Source organism: Mus musculus, chromosome 17 (genome assembly GCF_000001635.26).
Source record: "Mus musculus strain C57BL/6J chromosome 17, GRCm38.p6 C57BL/6J".
Taxonomy (NCBI): Eukaryota; Metazoa; Chordata; class Mammalia; order Rodentia; family Muridae; genus Mus; species Mus musculus.
The window spans coordinates 80,942,671-80,963,305 of record NC_000083.6 but is presented as its reverse complement, the minus strand read 5'-3'; the positions used below and the strand labels follow the sequence as shown (position 1 = coordinate 80,963,305).

Here is a 20,635-nt window from a genome sequence, read left to right as displayed (position 1 = left end):
AACTACCTAGAAACATCATTCAAAGGAGAAATGAAGAAATTGAAATGAACAGTCAAGATTCATAATGTGAATTAAAGTCTATCAAATATAATGTCCAGGTATTTAACACATTAATTATTGGATTCAGAAAGTGAGCCAATTAAACTTTTGAGCGAAATGAGACATAGTCATGGATTATGCAAATAAAATGCCCTCGTGAAACACAGAAGGAAGCAACCTAGAACCTTCCCTATAGTAATAAGAGACAGTAGATTTCTTCATCAAAATTTTTTTCAAAAGTTTTTTTAGAGATCTTTAAAATGAACTGGTAAGGCAAAATTTAAATTGGACACACTATGAAAATTTCTAGAGCATATTCTCCATCAAATATGCACTCAAATTCTATCTCCTAAAAGGTGAGATCCATCTTACCTATCCCATCCCCTGGGAACTCATCTACAGAGAGGAAATGTGACAACTGAATTCTTCCAACCCAGTGGCAAGCACTGTGTTCACAAAATACAAATGCTGGAATAGTTCGGGAAAATTCTTATTTCCCTTTCAGTTCCATTGTGAAGTGAAAAAAGAAAAAGAAAAAAGAAAAAAAAAGAGAAAATTAGCAAAAAAAGAAAGTGTGTCACACTCCAAAGAGCAACACAAAATGGTGTGGGTGAACAATCTGAAAATAGGGAAAGGCCTTTCAACTGGCTGGTCCTGATGCCTACTCCTGGAAAGAGCCAACCTTTTCATGGCCAGCACTTTGCTAAGGTAATTAAGCTGCAATCACATAGGCATCCTAGCATCGAAGTGGTAAACCCTGAAAGAGACCCGATAAAGCTCTGCTCACAAGTAACCTCTCTCTGTCTACAAATGCACTGAAATCTAGAGGTGCAATGACTTGCCCAAGGTCACACAGCCAGTTAAGAACACAGTGCAATAAGACCCCAACTCTCCCGACACCTGTCACTTCAATACGCTGTAAAGTAAACTTGCTGAAAGGTCACCCGAGAATCTCAGCAAAGCCCCCCTCATCTCTTGAATGGGCAGGAACGAAGCCTTCCATCTCACGTGATTCTCCCTAGAAGCTTTCCTAGGAACAAGCCCAACAGCCACAGACAGTTGGGTGAAAGAGCAGTGAAGGACACCAACCAGGAGGCCCCCAGAGACTCTCTCCTGCCATCCTGCTTTCTGGCCATGGGAAGCATATAATTGGACTTGCAATCATTTTATTGAAAAAGGAACATTTAATAAACCCAATGTATGAGGATATGTATAGAATGACCTTGGCAAAACAATAGCACTATATTGTATTCCTGTGATTTATCCTCGTAAAAGGACAAAGGACCAATTCCTGGGGGTAGGAACCTCCAACCCAAATAGTTTCATAGTCCTTCATTTAAGGATTGGGGGCATTTTGGGTGAAAACCTATAAAGAAACTCTCTGTTAATGTTATACCTATATCTTGAATGGCATGAATAAGAAAAGAGTACCATGAATGCTAGCTTTTGTGGTTTCTCTGTTTTCTACTATGAGGAACACTTTTAAAATGCCAAGTATTGCTTATTTATTAGTGTCTTAGTTTAATTAATCCTCAGCCTCTGAAAATAGAACAATTACCCCCTTTCTGTGCTTGAAATAAAACCTTAGGGAGCTTATGAGAGAATGGATCAGGTTTGGCTGTGATTTGAATCCACCCAACATGGTTGTTTTGAGCAGTCAATCAATGGGAAGACCAGCATGGTCCAAATAATAGGCTGGCTGACATCTGTTCTTCATTTCAAGATACAGAGATGGACAAGGAAAGAGATGGTACATGGTAGACATCGCTATAATGAGGCACAGCTAACACAGGAGGGTCCTGGTCAATAGTTATTCCTTTTTATTCAAGAACAGTATGCCCCCAAGCCTCCAGTGGATACCAGAAATTGTAGTTAGAACCAAAATTCCTATATACACAATGCTTTTTCTATATGTAACTAACTATGATAAAGTATATAACCATTATATGCTATAATAAAAGTACCAGTATCATCACTTTTGCACTTTGGGGTATTATTACATGAAATAAAGATCACCTGAACACAAACACTGAGATATTATGACAGGTTTGATAACACAGTGGTTAGTTACTAGGTCACTAGCAGGCCAGCAGCATAAACCAGATAGTTACACCAATCAATAGAAGATTCTCAATTCCTGGGCATTATAGAGCAGAAGGGTACAAGATTTTATCATATCACTCAGAATACTGTATAATCTAAATTTATGAACTATTTGTTTCCAGGACTTTCCATTTAATTATTTTGGACCACAATTGACCTTGGATAGCAAAATTGTGCGTAAGTGTAGAATAATGTAAAAAAAAAAAAATCATTCTGGTATAAAAGCTCAAACAGGGAGAGAAATGTCAGGAAACAAGACTGGTGTGGTGGCAGTGACCCAAACAAACTGAGTATATAATAAATCACTCAGAAACCTACTATATGGTAACCTGTAGATACCCATAAGTGTAGACACTACAAGTCCTAGAAGTAATGGGTTGCTAAACAAAAACCCCAGTGCCTGATACAGAATAGCTCTGTAGGAATTGTTGGTCAAGAAGAACTCAGAAGCCCCCACAACAATCCAGGTTCATACTATTCTTCTTGGTTACCCACTAGAACTATTGCTGAAGATACTACACAGGTTAGATTCGAGGTATAGAAAAAACAAAGCTGAAACTGAGTTGGAAGCTCCCTCCCTCGTGGCTAGTGTCCAATGGTATTATACAGGCTGCTGGGAGTTTAAGGTACCAACCATCTTATCTGGCTGTGAATTCTATAAACAACAGTTTCAACCTGCTAGTCAAATGCACCCATCAGTACGATAGTGGCACAACTGTTATGGAGGTAACCAAGTATTCCTTGATTCGACTTTGGTGCCTGCTTCACAAAAGGATATCTTTATCTAATATTGTAAACCTGTATGAAAACCCATGACTGAGAAGGCCCCTGAGAAGGGGGAACCTAATACTGCTGAATTTATATAGCATCAAACTACTTTCTACAGATGAAGGCTACTCTAAGCCTTACTCAGAGAGGCCTCTCACTGCATTGAACAGAGTGAATGTAGAGACCCCTGGCTACAGAAGATTCTGAGAGTCAATGATGTCAGAGGACATTTACACACCCTCATAAGGATTGTGAGGACCAACTGGGAGAAGTCTTGGAGAATGCCCAACTCAGCTATGGTACTCATAAACTCAGAGCAGCTGCTCCAGTGTCACTGGGCTCACACAAATCCTACTAGTCAGCTACCAACTGGGAAAGGGCTTGTGGATCCCTGCCACTTATTGCTGATCTCCTGGCAGCTAACAGATTCTGGGAGAAGGGGGAACATAGTATTCCGTGTGAGCCCACCAGACTGTAATAAATAGTTACAAACCCCTGGTCACACAGATGGCCCTAGTTAAACTTGGTGGGACACTAGGCAAAACGAAAAGTAGTGAACAAGGAAAACAAATGTGTAAGGAAGGAGGGGGCTGGGAGGGATGGGGGAGACATCAGAGAAGTTCAGAGGGCAGTAACTAGCATGTGTCATATGTATGTATGAAACTGTCAACAAACAAAAATTATTAATAAAAGCTCAAACTCATTCTAATGGGAATGAAAGCAGAGCTAAGGATAGAGTTGGGAAAAAAAAAACAGAGGAAATATAATGGCACTTGAATTTCAAGAAAACGGCAGCCATAGTCCAGATGCAAGAGACAGAGTGGGATTTCAGGCAGAGAAAAACAAAAAGACCACAAGGAGCAAAAGGGTGTATGTGTGAGAACAGCACAGCGTAGCCTAGCCTGACCCTGGTTTTCATGGAGAAGTGCAGGGAATGAAGTCAGAAAAGTGGCTGGAGCCTCATGGTTAAGAGCTTGTGTATGCCCTGCTAAGAGGTTCAGACCTGAAGCTCTGGGTAATAAGAAATCACCAGTGTTGGGGGCTCTTGATGTTGCTGCTCACCATTGTAAAAAAAACCGTGCATTTTACTGACAGTACATTATGCAGTCTCCCACTATATCAGGAACATTTTCATAAACCCGAAAGAAAAACCCCATACCCAGCCAGCAATCACTTCCCCGCCCTGTTTTCTGTGGGTCTTCCTACTCTTGGTTATTTCTTAAGGAACCCTGCAGTGCATGGCCCTGTATGCTTGGCTTCATTCACTGAGCATCAGGTTTACCAAGTCCATCAGGTTGCAGCATGTGCCAGTATTTCAGTTCCTACCCCCAACCCCTTTTAACCTCGGAATAATGGTCTGATATATGGGCTTATGGCATTTACTTAGCTGGTGATGAGCACTTGGGTTGCTCCCACCCTTGGCTGTAATGAAGAATGCTGCTCTGGATAAATACAAGTTATTGTTGGAGTGTGTATCTATGATGGGCTGGTGGGTTTCTTTGCAAAGAATATGTTTAAACTCAGGGAGAACTCATCTGGATCTTTTAGTGAAAAGACAGACACAATGAGATGGCATTTGAAAATAGTGACAGTTCTTGATGGGTTGTTCAGGAAGGAAGATCCTATAGAGATGGCTTCCCAGGGATTCAGTAAACACTTGTTCCTCCTGGCTGCTCTCCTGATCTTCCTGCAGCCTTTAATCTCTTTCCCTCTGTATGCATATCCACTATCCATACATCCCCACCCCCCCCCCAGACTTACAAGTTGGCATGCATTCCGGTGGTCCAAATATGTGCCCACCCACACACCTTGTGGCTCTCCAGCATCTTCTCTGGCTTTCTGTGCTAAAAAATCCTGCTAGCTCAGCTGTCTGCAAGAGTTCACTTTTGCTTCGTAATTCCTGCTCTGAGCAGATATCAGACTTAAATAAACAGACCTCTCGGGGCCTAAGGAGCGGCGCAGAGGAGCATGGCCATTCCATCAGGAGACACAAAGGTGCACTGCAGTGATGTGTCCTGCCCATTCCTGCTGAAATGACAAGGGCCCATCGTCATATGCCTTTCCTCCATCCCCCTCCTCCAAACACAGCACTGCTAAGCAGTGGCTTCCTCGGCTGCCCTTCTAGATGTGTTGTTTCAAAGGCAGCTAGCATTTCTTTGAGTTGGAATAGGTTAGCTCTTCAGATTTTGAATATGTGCCTCTATGGACACGCAAGGATACATGCAATAGCACAGTCGGCTTTGCTGGTTTCCTCCTCAAGACTACTATAGTCCGGTTTGAACACTGACATGATGGTCAGTCAGAACCAGTTCAGAGACGGGAATGAAATACATTGTCATCACAGTGCTGTTTCCCTCAGAACAGAGAAATTAAATGAAGCCATGGTGAGGTGTGAGCAGGTCTATCAGAGGACCTGGCCTGTGGGGAAGTGTGCTTGTCCTAAGCAATGTTCTTCACTAGATTCTCCTGGTGGCGGCTGAATGTCCATTTCCTGGGAAAGGTAAAGAGACAACGGCTACATATCTGGGGAGTGTTGGCCATACCAATCTAGTGTGTATCAGATTTTAACAACTGCACTGCCTCATCTTAGAGTAATTTATGTCTCCAAAAATGCATAATTTTGGAAATTTTGTATTGCATTTTTACAGTGCAACTATGAACAAGCCTGTTAGAAACAACAGTACAACCTGTGGGTCATTCTGGATTAAGGAAAAACTATGGGGTTTCCAGATAGGAAAATGCAGTCTTCCCAGGGGCAGGGTGTGGAAGAAGTGACAGATCAGAAGAGCTAGCAACAAAGATCCAAGTTCTAGTCTCAGTCTAACCCTACCGTGCAATGGCCACGGGTGAGCTGGGGCTACCATTTCAATGCCCCCGCTGTGGCAGACTCCACATTTATGAGTAACTGTCCTCAGCTAACCTAAGCTAGACTCTGAGAACCCCAGTTAGCTGCCCCTGAACCCAAGATGGAGAGCTTGATTACACCGTGAGAATTAATTATCCAACAGGATCACAGGGCATAATTCTGACCAATGAGACTTATGGAAAGCCTGCTGAACATTTTGTAAAAAGTGAGCCAGGGTCTTGTAGTGCCCAGCTTTTAAACAGCCACAGTGTGAGGCAGTGACTGAGAACAGCCACGTCCAGGAAGAAAGCAGGTTTAAGGCACAGCTGCCATTGCTGGCACTGTAGGGCCTTCCAGCACCTAACCTCTGTGATGACCTAGCCAGGATGCAGCCTTCCTCCAGACTGCTTACTGTGCACAGTAATGCGTTTTCCTCTTGGGTTAAGCCATTTTTATCTGGATATTCTGCTATTTGACACTAAACGATTCGTAACCAATAAACCTACCCAGAGGAGTGCATAAATGTTTATCAAGTACTTTATTAACTTCCTTTTAAAAAATTACACCCACAACCCAAATGATAATGTGTCATACCCCATCAGAAACGCTGCTGTGCCTGACCCTTTGGGAAATAAAAACAACTTCGGGGGGGGGAAACCTAAATATATGGAAGAATTCTGAGAGATGAGGGTAGGCCTGCCATTTTAACTTGCAAATGAGACAAGACAGGTGCTAAGAGAAGAATCTTGTGATAGTTTAAGGAAGAAACACATCCTTGTTAATGTACACCTGCCACAAACTTCCAAAATGAAACTCTGGTGCCTTTGGTATAGAGCAGTCCATTTTCACCACAGCATAATCAAAAGGCCACTGCATATGCATCTGTGTGCACGCGTAAGAGGGCAGGGGGAGGACTCCGCCCAGTACCCGTCAGACAGCCATTTCAGTAACTGCCTCATTTGGAGGACACGCACAGTTATCCCCTTCTATGGCCTCTCCTGTCATTTCCTTTTGAAGTTCTCCAAATCAGGTGCTCAGGGACCTGTTCAGGGGTCCAACAGGTAATGAGTTATTTATACAGCTGCCACTTTTCTAAATCAGTGGTGGCACCTAAGGATGACTTTAAAGGACTGAACCGCCCAATGCCACTGTACCCGTCAACTGCCCCCCTACAACCTCCAGCCCAGAAGACAGAGTGGATTAAGCTCCTCTACCACGTCTTCTACATAAAATCAAAGGGCCTTCTCCTTCCAAATGATGCCTTCTACTTATAACTTAAAACCAATTCGAGTTTATGCTGATGACAACATTCACCCAGTGCACAGACAGCTAACAAGCTTTGAAAGAGGAAGGGGCGGGGGAAGGGGAGAGTCAGAGGAGCTGCAAATGACAGATGGGACTTTGCAGCACAAAATCAGGTGGCCAGGAACCTTTGATTTTCCTACCTACCTCCTAGTAATTTGAGTTTCTTTCAGAAGAGAGGGGAAAGAGGAGGGGAGAAAGAGGGAGGAAGAAAGGGGAGGCAGAAAGGTTGGAGAAGGTGGACAGGGTAGGCAGGAGAGAGATACAGAGAGAAAGAGAGTCTGAGACAGAAATAGACAGAGGAAGAGAGATCCAAGACAAAGAGATGCATAGTCCTTGAGAAAGCAGCACAACACAGCTTCCATGTTCCTTGAGCAGACATCTGGCTGGATTTCCCGTTAACTGTTGAGCAGTAAATGCCACCCTCACGTCTTTTGTTTCAAGCACCTGAAGAAAAATAACAGTCCCTTCCAGAGCTCTTCATGTCAGTCATGGCTGCTGCTCTCCCGTCGGTTCTTTCATCCGCCCATCTTCATTTCCAGCACTTGGGAGTCTAAGCTCTCTTCTACCAATACTTTCATTGTCTAACCACCAGGCAGAACTTCCCCAATATGCCAGATGCTCAGTACTAAACGAGCCACAATGGGCTATTCCTAGTCATCAGCGGCCCGGCACAAATCCTGAGCTCTAAGTGGCTCAGGCTGCTCCAGTAGACCATCACGACTTCTCCCCTTGCCTCTGCCTCTGCCTCTGCCTCTGCCTCTGCCTCTGCCTCTGCCTCTGCCTCTGCCTCTGCCTCTCTGCCTCTCTGCCTCTCTGCCTCTCTGCCTCTCTGCCTCTCTGCCTCTCTGCCTCTCTGCCTCTCTGCCTCTCTGCCTCTCTGCCTCTCTGCCTCTCTGCCTCTCTGCCTCTCTGCCTCTCTGCCTCTCTGCCTCTCTGCCTCTCTGCCTCTCTCTGCCTCTCTCTGCCTCTCTCTGCCTCTCTCTGCCTCTCTGCCTCTCTGCCTCTCTGCCTCTCTGCCTCTCTGCCTCTCTGCCTCTCTGCCTCTCTGCCTCTCTGCCTCTCTGCCTCTCTGCCTCTCTGCCTCTCTGCCTCTCTGCCTCTCTGCCTCTCTGCCTCTCTGCCTCTCTGCCTCTCTGCCTCTCTGCCTCTCTCTCTCTGCCTCTCTCTCTCTCTCTGCCTCTCTCTCTCTGCCTCTCTCTCTCTCTCTGCCTCTCTCTCTGCCTCTCTCTCTCTGCCTCTCTCTCTGCCTCTCTCTCTGCCTCTCTCTCTGCCTCTCTCTCTGCCTCTCTCTCTGCCTCTCTCTCTGCCTCTCTCTCTGCCTCTCTCTCTGCCTCTCTGCCTCTCTGCCTCTCTGCCTCTCTGCCTCTCTGCCTCTCTGCCTCTCTGCCTCTCTGCCTCTCTCTCTGCCTCTCTCTCTGCCTCTCTCTCTGCCTCTCTCTCTGCCTCTCTCTCTGCCTCTCTGCCTCTCTGCCTCTCTGCCTCTCTGCCTCTCTGCCTCTCTGCCTCTCTGCCTCTCTGCCTCTCTGCCTCTCTGCCTCTCTGCCTCTCTGCCTCTCTGCCTCTCTGCCTCTCTCTCTGCCTCTCTCTCTGCCTCTCTCTCTGCCTCTCTCTCTCTGCCTCTCTCTCTGCCTCTCTCTCTGCCTCTCTCTCTGCCTCTCTCTCTGCCTCTCTCTCTGCCTCTCTCTCTCTCTCTGCCTCTCTCTCTGCCTCTCTCTCTGCCTCTCTCTCTGCCTCTCTCTCTGCCTCTCTCTCTGCCTCTCTGCCTCTCTGCCTCTCTGCCTCTCTGCCTCTGCCTCTGGAAATTTATCAAGGGTCAAATTGTTGCTCAGATGACCTGGTCTGTAACTTCTCCATCATATGATAAGTGATAAACTTTGTGCCTTCTTTTCCTCAATAACCTCATGAATAGCATTTCCACAGTGCTCAGACTGAAAAACACTATAATCAAAGGATCATGGTAAGTAGCTTTCTACAAGAAATTAATCCTTACTAAGAAGCCCTTGTCCATTTCTGTGGCTATGATAAAGATGGCAGCTCTGTTAACACAGAAACTACCATACCACATTTGGCATTTATTTTTGACTAAGAAACCACTTTTTTAAAAATAGGTTTTTCTAAGGGTAATATCTATTAACTGTTGAATGAGGCAAATACTTACATTTCCCACACCAAATTTAAAGTTCCTTAAAATGTACTGCAATGAATCATGCCCCACCCCATCCTGATTTCCCACTCAACTCATTCTATGATTGCTAAAGCGACATCCTAAGTACACCAGGCAGACGCAAGCATCGTTGCTGATTTTCAGGTGAGTGTGGCGTGATAAAGACAACCAAGCCTTCTAGAATCATCTGAACAGACATAATTTGCCACTTCAAGAATTTCAGGAATCTGTTTCTGGCTGAAATATGTCAGGAACCTTGGAGGGACCAAAAGAAACAGAAGTCCTTCCGATTCTGAAGGGGGAGGGAGAGTTGATTGATTTCTTATTTTAACCTATGAACAAAATATTTTTTAAAAAAATTCAAGCTGGGGGGAGGGGGGAACACCCAGTAAGTAATTCACTTTATCCTCTGTAATTCAAGAAAGGAGAAAGTAAATCACGGGGCCCATTCTTCTTCTTTCCACTGCTGCTGCGCTCCCTGATGGCGTCCTCTGGAGACATGATTGCTTGGGCTACAGTCAGCTGATCAGGCCTGAGTTGCAGGAAAGACAAATGCAGCCTGAACATCCTTGCACTGAACTGCAAGCAAACACTCCTGCCACACTACTGCCAAGGCTCACACCCCAAGAAGCTCACTTACATCCTCTTAGTTAAAATTTGCAATAAAGCAGATTAATTACCGCAATCACTTTTAACCACAGGGAAACCCCATGAGCAAGCCAGCAAACAAACGTTATCAATTTTAGCAGCTTTGGAAGATAAAGTCTGTTCTCTAGTCACTGTGCCTTTATTTTGATTTTTGAAAACTCTACCAAAAGCTATGCTCAGCTATAGATAATATCAATACTTGTTTTTTTTTGTTTTTTTTTTTAAGATAATAACTCGGGCTGTAGGGATGGCTCAGTGGTTAAAAGCGTGTAAATGCTCTCTTGTAGAAGACCTAGGCTCAGTTGCCACAACCTCCTGTAATTCCAGTTTCAGGGGCTCCAACACCCTCTGGCCTCTAATGGTACCTGTACTGGCGCACATGATGTACATAAACACTTATATGCACACACACACACACACACACTGGAATAAAAGCAAATATCTTGAAGCCTAAGGCTTTAACATGGTTAAAAATTATCTTATCTTTGTCATCAAAATAATGAGCTAATATTTGCTTTGAAGGAGACATATTTGCTATTTGTATTATCTGCCAATCTTTCAGTTGGTTTGTTTTCAATTTCCCCTCCCATCCCACCAGTTGCTGTTGTTGGAAGTGGGTGAGATATGGAGAAGACAGTCCAACAAAGTCTGGATGCTGTCATTCTTGGAAACCAACAAGCCATAGAAGAAAATAGACCACAGGTATCCACACACGTTAGACTCACAGAAAGACAGTGGACTTTTTCTGGAAGACAAGACAGACAAAAGAAAGGTGGGCTGGGGAATCGAGGGCACAGATGATCTGAGGTGACAGCTTGCTTGGCAGAGGTCCCAGTATGCGCAATCTGCGATGAGAATCTGACAGTCGGTCATTACAGGCTGATAAGCTGGAGTCTGGGGCACTGCGGGTGTTCACAATGATGGAATGGAGTCTGTTCTTGGTCCTGTTGGGAAAGCCCTGAGACCTGCCTCCATCCCATCAATGTTGCCACTCGTTGGGACCTCCTGATTAGCAGTGACACAGGGAGTCTTTGTCATCCCAGATGCTCCTCTCACAAAAGCTGATGTCGCACAGCAATCAAGAACACTGGCAATTAGGAGCAGTCTGCCTGATGGACTTGGAGGGCTTTTTTCTAGCTCTGAAGAAGAAAAATCAGTAGCTAAGGGGGAGGGAAAAAAAAACACCATAGCAACTCGGGTGTAATTGGATGTGAACTTTCTATGACATGGCAAAAAAAAATAATAAAAATAAAAATAAATAAAAAAGTTTTCATTTCCCCCCTCAAGGCCATTGCTAAATGTTATCCACGGGACATAGTAAATGAAAATGTCACTGGTTCTGGAAAGTTTGATCACAAGCCACTTCAAGCACCGTTGACGCTTATGTTTCTAAATGACTTTTCAAAGATATTGCTGGGGTACAAACAGACAAGAATGGAACACGTCACTTCTTTCGATGACAGAGTAACAAGAACTTAATTCCTGTTCCAGATAACCTTCATGTGTGCTGGTGACAGAATGTGTTCAAACAAAAGATCGCACTGGGGCATGCTCAGCCTCCACACGCCATGGGACAAGACGAAACTACAAATCTAGTCATTAAGAGTTGGGCAGGATGAAGTAGCAGTTGTTTAATCAAAAGGGCTCATTTAATACTGTGCCTAATGTCAGAATTGATGTGGAAATAAAATGCATCCCCTCTCCTCTGCACAAGATAAATGTGTGTGCTATAGCAGAACACTGGGGAGAGCACGAGTACATTTCAGCCACAGTAAGCAAACCTCTCCTTCCTCTGCCCAGGAGAGAGGAGTAGCCCAGGAGAGAGGAGTAGCCCAGGAGAGAGGAGTAGCCCAGGAGAGAGGAGTAGCCTAGCTAATAAGCATAAGGAGAAGCGTGTTTGTGGGGAGGCATAGGGTGCTCAAGCAAAATGTCTACTTATCCTATTTTAATACCGTCCCCCCCAAAAAAATGCTTTTGTCTTTGCTTTATCATGCACGTACTAACACAGCCCTTGCACACAATTTCCAATGAAGAAGAAAAATTATGTCTAGATGAGTGTCAGAGTAGTACATTCTCAAAAACATCCCAGACACCACTTGTCTGGAGACATAAGGAGAAAGAGAGAGAGAGAGAGAGAGAGAGAGAGAGAGAGAGTTTATGTGCACCATGTACATGAGTACAGGTGCCTTCAGAGGCCAGGGGGTGATGGATCCCCTGAAACTGGAGTTTTACACACACACACACACACACACACACACACACACACACACACCACTTCCTTTGGAGCTATAGATATACAAGGCTGCAAGCTACCTGGCATGGGTGCTGGAAAATGAATTTGAGTCCTCGGAAAGAGCAGCAGGTGCTCCTGACCACTCTTTATCACAACCGTAGACTCCCTAAAACGGAGGCATGCCCGTGGCAGCAGTGTCGAAGGCAAGGTCTGCAACAATCTGCACCCTCCTGGGCCAAGGAGGAAGGATGCTGGCCTTTCAGCTTCCCTAGATAGATCTGCCCTTAGTAGATAATTATTCCCACACAAATGATTCTTTGGTCTACAAATGAGCTGAAGAAAATCATCAATCTACTTCCGTGTCAGGTAGAACTTGGTGGGTCCTGTACAGACTATTAATTTTGTGGTGAATAAGCAACAGGAGGAGCAGATAAATCATCAGCACAAAGCAGAACAGGCCTAGTAAATTCCTTCCAGATCTTTCTCTCTCTCTCTCTCTCTCTCCCCTTTTCATACAGAGAGCAAAATGACAGAGTATTTATGTACCACTCACTGTCTGTGACATCTCTGTTTATCTCATTAGACTGCTTCAAAGACCATTAGGATATATTTCTACTTCAGGTCTCAATTCAATCTCCATCCATTTTCACAAGTTAATGTTACATACACACAGTCATAATCTTCACAGCTCTGAAATCCTGTCATTTTTAATTTCATAAAAGCCACATACTACTTTAAATTTCATTTTGTTTATTGTAGGCAGAATACAAGACTTAAATTTGATTTGCGTGCTCAAAGTGCATATAGCTGAAAAGTAATGTTAATTGCTCTTAATAAGAACTTGTAATGAAAACAATTTTACATTAGCGCTAATAAAATAGCTAGGACTTCCAATAGAGTCCCAGGACTATCTCCAATTCACACCCGATGTCTCTGAAGTTCTACATCATGTAGCCACAGGTCTCACCAGTATTTATTTATTTATTTATTAAAGTAAATGCTCCCGGGCGCTGGAAGAAAGCAAGGAAACCATTTCCGAAGGACCCGCCTCCCATGGCCCTTCTAGCTTGCCAGGCACTTGGACAGGATGTCACCCAGTGCCCACAGGGCTTGACGCTCCATCACACCACACTGTATTCGCTGTCATTTCCTCACTAGCGCTATCAGCTCTCCCCAAGTGCTCTCCACGTTAGTCAGGTAATCTTCCCCCACCTACTAAGAGTAGCTTCTGTGTAACCCACTGGAAAATACAAACCCTGCTCTATGAAATGCACGCTTAAGAAGGGAGGGATTTGTCCAGGGTGTGCACTTCTCACCATGTCTTCTACGTCGAGACCATGCCTGACACTTCACCGTCCATTTCTTGAGTAAATAAATGGATGATGACCAAATGAATGTAGAATCTAGCTTTGGGTCACTTTCTATTTTCTGAGACCTTACATAGACCGTGTCAAGTCCGCTGGCCTAACCTTTCTTTGATGTTGTGACCAAAAGGCTTCTTTCATTCAAACCTCCTGCACGCCCAGCAGCACAGAGGAGCCTGATGGCCGGAGCATTAAGTCTATTCTGTTCAAGTGCCTACTTGGCTTGCTCAACTATCCCACACCTCTCATTTGATGAGGCAGAAGTGATTGATTTGCATATTCTCAGAGCTAGTCCTTTGACCGAGAAAGCTTTCTTGGAGCCAAAAAAGCAGTGACCAGATGGAGATACCGCTCAGTAGTTAAGAGCACTGGCTGCTTTTCCAGAGAGCCAGGGTTCGAATTCCAAGCACCTATACAATGGCTCTAGTTCCAGGGGATCCAATCCCTCTTCTGCCCTCTCCCCCTCACAGCTATGCACACTCTATACAGACATATATACAGGCAAAACACCCATACACATAAAATGATCTTTTGAAAAAGCCAGAGCCACAAGAACGCACGGCAAAAAATAACTTAGAATAAGACATAAAAGAACCCTCAATACATTCCAAAAATCTTCTAACTCTACCTTCCACATATAAGCTTTTGTTTTTAATTGGATTGGAAAGTAAATTAAAGAGGTATAGTGTAGACTCTTTTTAAAATATTTGATGATTTCCTATTATACTGGAATTATATTTAAACATGAATCCTGCCCCCTCCCATCCCACCACTAAAATAAATCCATGTGCTTAATGCAATGTTCAGAGATGCACATCTGGGGAACTGACTGGATCACTGATAGAGTCAAAACTTGAGGGTATTGTTTCGAGAAGGTTGGAGGGATTGAATCAACCAGGGTGTAGTCTCCTGTGCTTTGAAAGGCCGTACCCTTCCCGGAGTCCTCCTCTTACTCTCAGCTTCCTGGCCCCCTCGAGGTGAACAGCTTTCCACCATGCTGGGCCTGCTTTCCTGAGTCACTACATGCAACAGAACAACCAACTATGGACAGAAAGTATGAGCCTAAGACACGCTCCAAAAGTAAGTTGGTTTTCTCGGGTATTTTGTCACAGCAAGAAAAGAATGAGTACCGTGCCATGTGAGCAAGATGGTGAGACAGAGACTGTTCAGACAGGGAGAGCTTGATGCTAAACAAACACTGTTCCAAGTGTTGGGGTGTAGTTCACTGTGGGCCAGCAAAAGCAGCACAGGGTTATAGTCTTGGTCCTTAAAACGCTTATCAATAACTTTCCCTCAGGCTGGGCATGGAGTTTAGCTAATAGAACACTTGTCCAGCATGCCCTGGATTTGATCCCCAGCACCTGCATAAACCAGCTGCACACGTGTAATCCCAGCATCTGGGAGGTGAAGCCTGAAAGATCCAAGGCAGAAGTTCAAGGTCATTGTCTGCCACTTAATGAGTTGGTGGCCAGCCTGGGATATATACAACCTCATATCTAAAAGAAAGGGAGAGAGGGAGGGAGGGAGGGAGGGAGGGAGGGAGGGAGGGAGGGAGGGAGGGAGGGAGGGAGGGAAAGAAGAATAGAGGAAAAGAAATCAACCATTCTTGTTGAAGCTTCTGCTTGGAGGTCCAACCTAAACTGTCTAAAGAATAAACTAGAGAAATGTGAACTTGAATCATAAAAGGGGGCAAAAAACCAAACCAAACAAACAAAATTAAAACCAAAAACAAACAAAAAACCCCACAATTTGATGCTTATCCCAAATCTCTGTATCATTGAGATGGATGTTTTTCTGTTTGTCTGATTTCTCTTGGATAGATTAATATTATAGAATCTACATCCATCATTTCCAAACCACTCCGTCTTGTGTGGTTCATCTCTCAATCCTGGGCAATCCTGAGTCTCCAGGAATAGGCTGCCCTAACGCTTAGGTGGAAAAACATTTCCTGTGCTGCTCTCTCTGCAGCCTTTATCCACATCCCACCTTTGTCCTCTGTGTCCACAGATTGAAAAGCTCGGCTTATTTTTGGCTCAAAAGTTCACTAAACATGAAAAAGAAAAAGTTCACTAAACCTACCACAAAGTTTATATAACCCACATTCTGACCCCTGTCTAATCTCCCATCTGAGTCAACTTGTCAATAATTAAAATTTCTAAGGGATTATAAGACTCAAAAGGTAATTCAGAGAGGAAAGTAGAAAGTAGACCTTGAGCCTCCAGTTAAACAGATGTTTGAGGTGCACATGATGACAGTTTCTAGTGTTTTATGCTAGGACATTCAGACCAGAGCTATTTGGTGTCAGGTGCCAAAACAACGCTAACCATGTTTCCTAATATAGATGCACGAAGTCACCTGCTGGAGACAGGTAGATATGTACGGTTTGGCTTTTCCATATTATTCACAGAATCAGAATTTTAATGAAATTTCCATGTCCATGCATTTCCCAGAGGTGAAACAGACCCAAAGAGTTACTCGTCCAGCCTAACGTGGGTCAGTAGCAAACTGCTGTTGTTAGTACCAGAGGCGCTTCTCATCTTCTCCCCAACAACCAACAACAAATCAGAATCCCGGAATGACAGGCGTCATCCTTTGGTCTAAGCTCCTCATTTTCTAACAGTATCAGCTCACTAGCTTCCCAGGAAGCTAAAATCATGTTGTTGTTCTTAAAACAACGATACATCTCAGATCTAGCAAGTTCCCCAAAGAATAGTCAACCCTCACAGACAAGAGACAACAAAACCAAGTAAGTATGAACGATTGTAGCCACCCCTACCTTCTGTCAGGCCAGAAACCCCCAGTGTTCTCCACAAAGGATGAGCTAGCAACTATCAATAGTATATATGTGAGGTAATTTTTTTTTCATCTAAAAGATGTATTCATGACCAGAACAATGTAATTCATCTAAATAGCATATGAGTTCTGTATTGGGTGGCCATCTGTCAGAAACTGTAGCAGGGTTAGAACAGTGGATTGAAAGGTTGGATTCATTGACCTCTGATAACATTCTTCATCTCCTACGATCATTTGATTCTGGACACCTCAGCTAGCCAGCACATTTCCATAAGTATCCTGGAGTATCCCTGTGGGAGTTCTCCTGCTGTGGGCTTAGACTCTGCTCTACTGTTTCAGACACTACACTCTATCCAAATTGCATGCAGTGAAATACTCTAAGCACAGGGGAATGTGTGTGTGTGTGTGTGTGTGTGTGTGTGTGTGTGTGTGTGTGTGTGAAAAATGCAATTCTGCTATTTCCAAAGACAGACTACACTGCTTACTTTCAAAATTGTCCTGCCTAAATGAGCATTCCATAACTGAGCCTCCACAGTCAGCTTTTACAGTTTGTTCCTGTATTACGCTACTATCAGGATTAATTATGCAGTGTCTTCATGAGGAGAAATCAGATTTGGATGCAAGTTGGAACAGAAAAGAAAAAGGTTTACTTCCCAAAGGAAGATTACTGTATCCGATTGCCCCACCCCACCCCACCCCCAAATTGCTGGAGTCCTTCCATATACAGACAGATTTGGATGGCAGTCCCCAGCTGGGCTAGCCATGGGAAGGAGGAAATTGACATGTTTGAGAAATGAAGACTATGCCAAAGAACAAGATGGGGAAGGCCAGTATTAACCCCCTCCTTTCTCGGTAGTTCCATGGCAGGCTGTAATTCAATTTACATCTGTTCACTTGCTTCTAAATATTTTCAAATGGACTGACCTCGTACTTCCTTTTGGGAACAGTGAGTCCAAGGAAAAGAAGTTTATTTATTTGTTTTTCTCTCAGGGGACAAAAAATTCTACTAAGGTTTGATCTTTAGAAGTTAAAGGAATCACCACAAGAGAGGATTACAAAGAAAATATTCAAACTACCTGATTCCATACATAAGATAGGTGTTGCATAGATTCCAGAAGAGCAAAATGATGCTGTACCAACGCAAAGCCCAATAACAAAACAATAAAGACAACCTACAAAGTGTCACAACCATAAGAGCGTGGCAGGTAGAATCTCTGAGCGCAAGTCTACTTTCAAGGACTTGGCCCTTGGCTCTCCTCAGCTGCTTCCTAGACCCTGAGGAGGGTGGTCATCTGGAAGGTTGAATAATGAGTAAAGCCGGTGTCTTAGATCCCTTTAGCTGCCTTTACTAGTGAATTAGGGAATACGAAGTCCAATTCAAACAGATCCTGAACTTGGAGTGTTTGGAGGACAGACCTTCGCTCCCCATTCCAGGCTGGAATGCCACCTCGATTTAATGGTATACCAGCGAGCTCAATCCATGAGAAAGCCCTCTTTCCTTGTTCTGAGGTTTACACCTTGTCTCTTCCAAAGGGCACGTCTCAAAGGAAAATGCAAGTTGAGGAAAGGAACCCAGTTGAGAAAGATCAGTCTTTGTGGCTGTCACCCTCCCTGGGAACACTGTCAAGAAAATCCATATCTACACCCCGAGTCAGCCAGGCACAGACAGAGAAGGACCAGAGGAGAGAGTCTTAGGGAAGATAAAGAGACAGTGTGAGGGGTAAAACGGAGTCCAGGAAAATGGTAAAAGAAGGGTAGGATGAAGGAGCAAGGAAAGGGAGAAAGAAGAGTAGCTGGGGAAGGAAAGCAGGGAAGCAATCTGGAAGGGTGAAAAATGCGCGGGGCAACGGAGCGCAGCGACTGGAGAGGCGACCGCGGGGACCCGCGCGCCCCTGGGATGCCCGGGCTGAGCTCCGCGCGCGGACGTAGAGACGCGGGGCGCGCCCGCCGCTCACCTTTCAGGATGAGGGTGTCGATGTCCCGGTCGATGCCCAGAAAGTAGCACTTCCTCCAGAGGCCCGAGTAGGTGGCGAACAGTGGCCGGCCACACTCAGCGTCCAACCCGCCAAGCCCCAGAAGCGAGCGCCAGGACTCAGGGTCTGAGCGCCCGGGGCCGCCGGGGAGCAGCCGGCGCCCCAGGGGAGGCGAGTCCCGCAGCGGCAGGTGCGACAGCGGCATCAGGCGGTTCTTCTGATCCGGGGGGTCGGCGCCCGCGCGGCTGCGCTCGCAGCTCTCCTTGTGGCGCCGGGGGTCGGTCTCGTACCAGTGGTCGGTGAAGATGGCCGTGACGAGCAGCCCCAGGGAGCAAAGGCTGAGGCCGAGGCTTAGCGCCGTGACGAGCGCCCGTGGCTCCATGGCTTCCCGGCCAGCAGCCGCCGCCGGTGGGCTCGCCGCCGCCGCCAGACACAATGCACTTGGCCTCGGCGCTCCGCCGAGCGCCCTCCCTCCCTGCCACCTGCCCCGCACTCTCCCTCCCACGGCCGCCCGCCCGCCTCTCTCCCCCGCGGGAGCCTCCTCCCGCCCGGCCCCGCGCCCTCCCGCGCTCTCACTTTCCCGCGGCCCTCCCCCTAAGCCGGCTCCCCGCACTCCACAACCCACCCACCCGCTACCCCGGCCGATCACGCCCCTCGTCCCTCTCCCTGCTTCCAGCTCCCGCGGTCAGCCCCCTCTCTCCAGCCCCCTCTCCCTGCCTTCACCTCTGCTCTCCATCCTCCCTTTGCTCTCTATCCTCCTTTCTCCTCTTAACCCCGTCCCTACTTTCCCTTTACTTTTCTTCAACTCTTCCAGACGCTCTTTCCCCACTCGGGAGGGCCTTTGTGTCCCTGGCTCCTTCTGCCTTTATATACCTGCCTTGGATTCCAACCCTCTCTGCACCTACCCCTGCACACACCACCTCCGATCCTCTGTCCCTCCCACGACCTTACAAGACATCCACCAACATCAGGCTGGATCTTTGTCTCTTGTCCAAGTTGATTTTGATCACTGTCTCTGTTTTGCTCCCAGGAGCAAATCCCATCCTTGAACGCGTGTGGTTTTGACTCTTTAGACTCTTGATCTAGAGCAGCCAGCCTCTTTTCTAGACTTCCGAAGGATCCAATCTCAGAGACCTTGGCAGCTAGCTCAATAGCCCTGCTTCCCTCTCTCGGGCTCCTGGCAGCCTGGAACCCTTCTCTCTGCTCCAGCCCTGCTTCTGCAAGAAGATGCCCAGTGTCCCTGGAGCCACAGAACCACAGTCAGAGATAATAGCCGCCCACTTCATTCCTGCCTGTTCTGAGATGGACTTCTTTTTCTTGGGCTATCTCTACGCCTGAGTGACTGACCGTCTCCTGGATCAATACGGCCTTGCAGTGGCACCTGCTCTGCCAAGTGATTATTGCCTTTGAATAAAGCAAGCCCACCAGTGATAAATCAAAGTAATGATTTTCTCCTGTACTAGTTTTTTTTTTTCCTGGTGGTCATCGAGGGTCAACAACAAACCAGTGCTCTACACCGGTCAACATCTGAGGCTTTCTGCTTTTCCAGGGCTTTTCTGGAGTCACAGATGTTCACTCTAAAAATGGCAGGCAGGATCTTTCTAAAAGAGGAATCCTTGGGACCAAAGTACAGAGTGAATGATGCGCATGTATATTCTGCATGGCAAGGTGCCATACCCTGGTCCCACCTACACCCTTGGGGCCATGTCAGAGGCAGAAAACCATGCTGTACCAGTCCAGGACGGCTATCCTTATGCTCTGACACTATGAAATATTAATGACTGAAGAGATTATGAGGCATTCATTAGATGCTAAATGTCATTACTCCGTGCTTTAATGGGACTTATTAATTAGTGCCCCACGTCCGTTGGTATAGAGGTGGTTGATCTGCCTCCTATGGAATGGCATCTGTAACGGTGACACGAGATGCTGCTGCGATCCATGTTCATTGCTGCTTGGGCTCCACGTCTTCAGGGATTTTTTTTTTCCTGTGGAAGAGCATGTACCTCTTCTTAGCTGTTCACTTCACAGAAAGATCCCTTAAGCAAATCTTGGTCCTATCAGACCCCCATGCCCGTGTCTGCTGACCTGACAATGTGAATTATTGCTTGGATTTTTCCTCACAGCTTCAGCAAGAACTGTGATGAGCTCTGGGTCTAATTAAGGAAGACAAAGAATTACAATTTTAGTGTTCTTCTCACAATCAGCTTTTCCTTCTCAGGAAGCACTAAACCCGGCAGAGGAAGCGTTTTCAGGATTTACACAGAAATGATGGGACTTAGAAGGTTTCATTTATTTATATTCTATAATATGTGTAAGATTATAGATCTTTCCAGATATACAGAGCCCCTTTAACTGTGAGTCGAACTGGCATCTGAAATTAACTTAGAGTGCCCTGTG

The 20,635-nt window shown here is 45.6% G+C and overlaps 1 protein-coding gene across 1 annotated transcript in view; it reads right to left on the bottom strand.

The window, feature by feature from the left end:
* The window catches only part of Tmem178 (transmembrane protein 178), a 57,185-nt gene extending 38,511 nt beyond the window's left edge, over nucleotides 1-18,674 (bottom strand). The window contains exon 1 of the mRNA NM_026516.2: nucleotides 18,218-18,674. Within this exon, the coding sequence (NP_080792.2) occupies nucleotides 18,218-18,617 (400 nt within the window). The 5' untranslated portion in view covers nucleotides 18,618-18,674. The remainder of the gene's footprint in view (nucleotides 1-18,217) is intronic.
* Nucleotides 18,675-20,635: the final 1,961 nt, after the last annotated feature.